This window comes from Nannochloropsis gaditana, assembly GCF_000240725.1.
Source record: "Nannochloropsis gaditana CCMP526 unplaced genomic scaffold scaffold549, whole genome shotgun sequence".
NCBI lineage: Eukaryota > Eustigmatophyceae > Eustigmatales > Monodopsidaceae > Microchloropsis > Microchloropsis gaditana.
This window is the reverse complement of record NW_005803404.1, coordinates 12,005-14,809: the sequence shown is the minus strand read 5'-3', so window position 1 is coordinate 14,809 and position 2,805 is coordinate 12,005. Positions and strand designations below refer to the sequence as shown.

The window sequence follows — 2,805 nt, the reverse complement described above, 5'->3', positions numbered from 1 at the left end:
TTCCCTCCCTAGCTCCTCATTCCCTCGCTTTCTCCACTAGCTCGTGACACTCCCGCGCCAATTTTCCTTCCCCCTCCATCGCTTTGTGTTTCCCTTCAAATCCTCACAGTGCCGCCCGACACCACCCCTCCTTCTACACTTCCATCAAAGAAGAGGGGGCTCAGTAACGACTACATGGCATACCTTTGGAAAAAAGGGAACGGTACTCAGGTTAGCTAGGCGGTGTAGTCAGGGATCAAACTAGAACGTTTTTCTATCCCTCCCCCCAACCCTTCCCTCCCTCCCTCCCTCCTTACTTGGCCGTCCATTCTCGCGCGGTGGCGTCGTGTCTCCCCCGGTCAGTGCGGTAGAGTTGGGCGATTTCGGGAACCAGGGGGTCGTCGGGGTTTGGGTCCGTCAGCAAGGAGCAAATGGAGAGGAGGACCTGCCAAAGGAAAGGGGGGGTGAGCCCGATGGTATCGCGAGGGTGAGGGGCAGAGATTGACGTACCTTGGAGACGGTCAACGCCGGGCTCCACTGATCCTTAAGGATGTCGAGGCAAATGCCACCGTTGGCGTTGATGTTGCAGTGGTAGATGCGGGTCGTAAAATTCACCTGGCGCAAATAGAGACGAGAGCAACCCAAAGATCACGATCAGGATGTGGATGCCGACTCAAAAGGGTTTCAAACAGTCAGACAGGAAGGGATGAGGCAGTGAAGCGGCATATCAAGATTAAAACGCAGCCGCAAAGCCATTCTCAAAAAAGACACAATCCGTTCATCCCATCGGCGATGGGTTATCGATACATTTTCTTCATCCCTCCGATTGCCCCTCACGAGTACCTTGGGAGGCTTGAAAGGATAGTCTGCAGGAAAATGGATGTTCAAGAAAAAAACTGCTCCGCTGTAGGGCGAGTCGTCTGTGTGAGGAAGAGAAGGTGTCAGGGAGGGAGTCTTCCAACACGTGGTGCGGAACCAAAGCTTTCACACGCAAAGGAGCATGACTTTCCAGCAGAACCCAGTACTTGCCTGGCCCCATGATGGTGGCTTGCCAATGGAAAAGGTCATCGCCTACGGGGCCTGCTGAGCAATTAGCGGGCGGGTCTCGTCCTAGGGTCAGAACATAAGAGGGCGGAGAAACGTCAGAGAAGAGGAAAGGCGCCGAAAAATTTCACAAAAAGGACGGAAAAGCCCTCGCATCAGACCAATTCTGTCCACTTTCAAGAAACCTGTACACTTGTAACCGCGTATTCCACCGTGGATCCCAAAATTCTTGCGTCCAAAGGCACCGGTACCCTCCTCCCTGGCGTCTCCCCCTATTCCATGCCTTTCTGTTCCTAAAAAGACGCACCTAGGTCCTGGAGCTCCTTGTTAATCCTCTTTAGTGCCATCTCCTTTCGTGTAAATGTTTGTTATATCCTGCTACACGCATGGAGTGGACGTGCGAGACAGTAAGTACAAGGCAATGCTTAAAGGAGAGGAGTGGTGGTGCGTGGTAGGCCATCGACCCCATGCTGTCAGCTTATACCACAGCACACGACCAACAACCCAGCCACCATGGACGCAGGCGCGCAAAGGGTTGGCCATACCCGGCACACAAGCTCATGAAAAGGCATACACGAATGCCGGCCTGCACATTTGTCGTGTCCATGGACGTTTTGCTGGCTCCATTTTCTCCTTGTCCGGCGCCGGTGGGGCCGGTCTCGCCAGTCCATAACCCGTTTGCCAACATTAGTTTGGTCCATGTTTTTGTTCCGATACTACTTCCGAACGACGTACCTTCTGCAACATGGTTGAGTCCAGGCGCTTTGCACACTGAAATTCGTCTGTTTGGAGGATCACATCTGGTGTCGCTGGTGTAGGGAACTTAAACACGGTGGTAAATCGTTTTTGTTCGTTTCCTTGTTTGACCGGTACTAGTGAAGTGAGGGTCACGCATGACAAAATGCATTTCACACATAAAGCCGTGTGGACGCTTTCCCCCACGATATAGACATGCGAAGACGTGCAAAGCCTTTAGATCGCGTCAAGACATGAAAACAAATCGCAAGACAGGAACTTGAAAGTTTTTAACGTTATCCTGCCCGGGTGCGCACGAGATAGCCCTTCAGCCATTATAATCAATAGAAAAAATACCCCTTCATCGTTGCTTTTCAAAGCTGTTTACAAAGATGGTACAGAACTTCTCCCTCCTTGCCGTACGCAGTTTCCTTCTCCACTACCCACCCCGCCCGCTTTACATAGAGACTCAAGGCGCCGGGTAATGCCTCTTCCCCCAGGGTCGTGGCTCTCAAAGCACTCAACCCCACGCCTGTCGGCCCCTCTAAATTGCCTTCATTCGGCTCCCTGCCACCCTCCATGGGCGCCCCTTCTTCGTCCTTCTCGTCACCGTGCTCTCCTCCTGACGCTTTCCTTCCTTTTTCGTTGACGTGCATGAGCCTGGCAAGTTCCTCCACATAATTGAGCATTCTAAGTCCTATCCCTTGGCTCCTCTTGTCCCTCCGCACCGACAGCCGCACCACCTCTCCCACTGGCCTTCCCATCCTCGCCACCTCCCCTCCCTCCCCTTTCTTCCCCTCCCTACACAACACCCGCAGTCCCACGCAACCTACTATCCTCCCTTCCTCCTTCCCTTCCTTAACCCCTTCCTCCTCCCCTTCCTGGTCGCCTCCCTCCTCCACCACCAACCAGAATCTGCCCGGGAATAGCTCTGCTTCCAGCAATTTCAAGTCCTTGGTCACCGACTTGGCAACAAAGGAGACCACGGGTGGCCGTCCCTCCTTCGCGCCCTCCCTCCCTTCCTCGACCAGGCGGAGGACGTGACCC

The 2,805-nt window shown here is 53.8% G+C and overlaps 1 protein-coding gene across 1 annotated transcript; it reads right to left on the bottom strand.

Moving 5' to 3' along the window:
- Nucleotides 1-547: 547 nt before the first annotated feature.
- On the bottom strand, nt 548-1,401 carry NGA_2114700 (ubiquitin conjugating enzyme; the record flags this gene model as incomplete). Its single annotated transcript, XM_005854308.1, has 4 exons — nt 1,331-1,401; nt 1,009-1,089; nt 823-899; nt 548-594 (listed from the first exon to the last, which is right to left on the bottom strand). Coding segments are annotated over exons 1-4 (245 nt in total), but the record flags the coding sequence as incomplete, so codon positions are not given.
- Nucleotides 1,402-2,805: the final 1,404 nt, after the last annotated feature.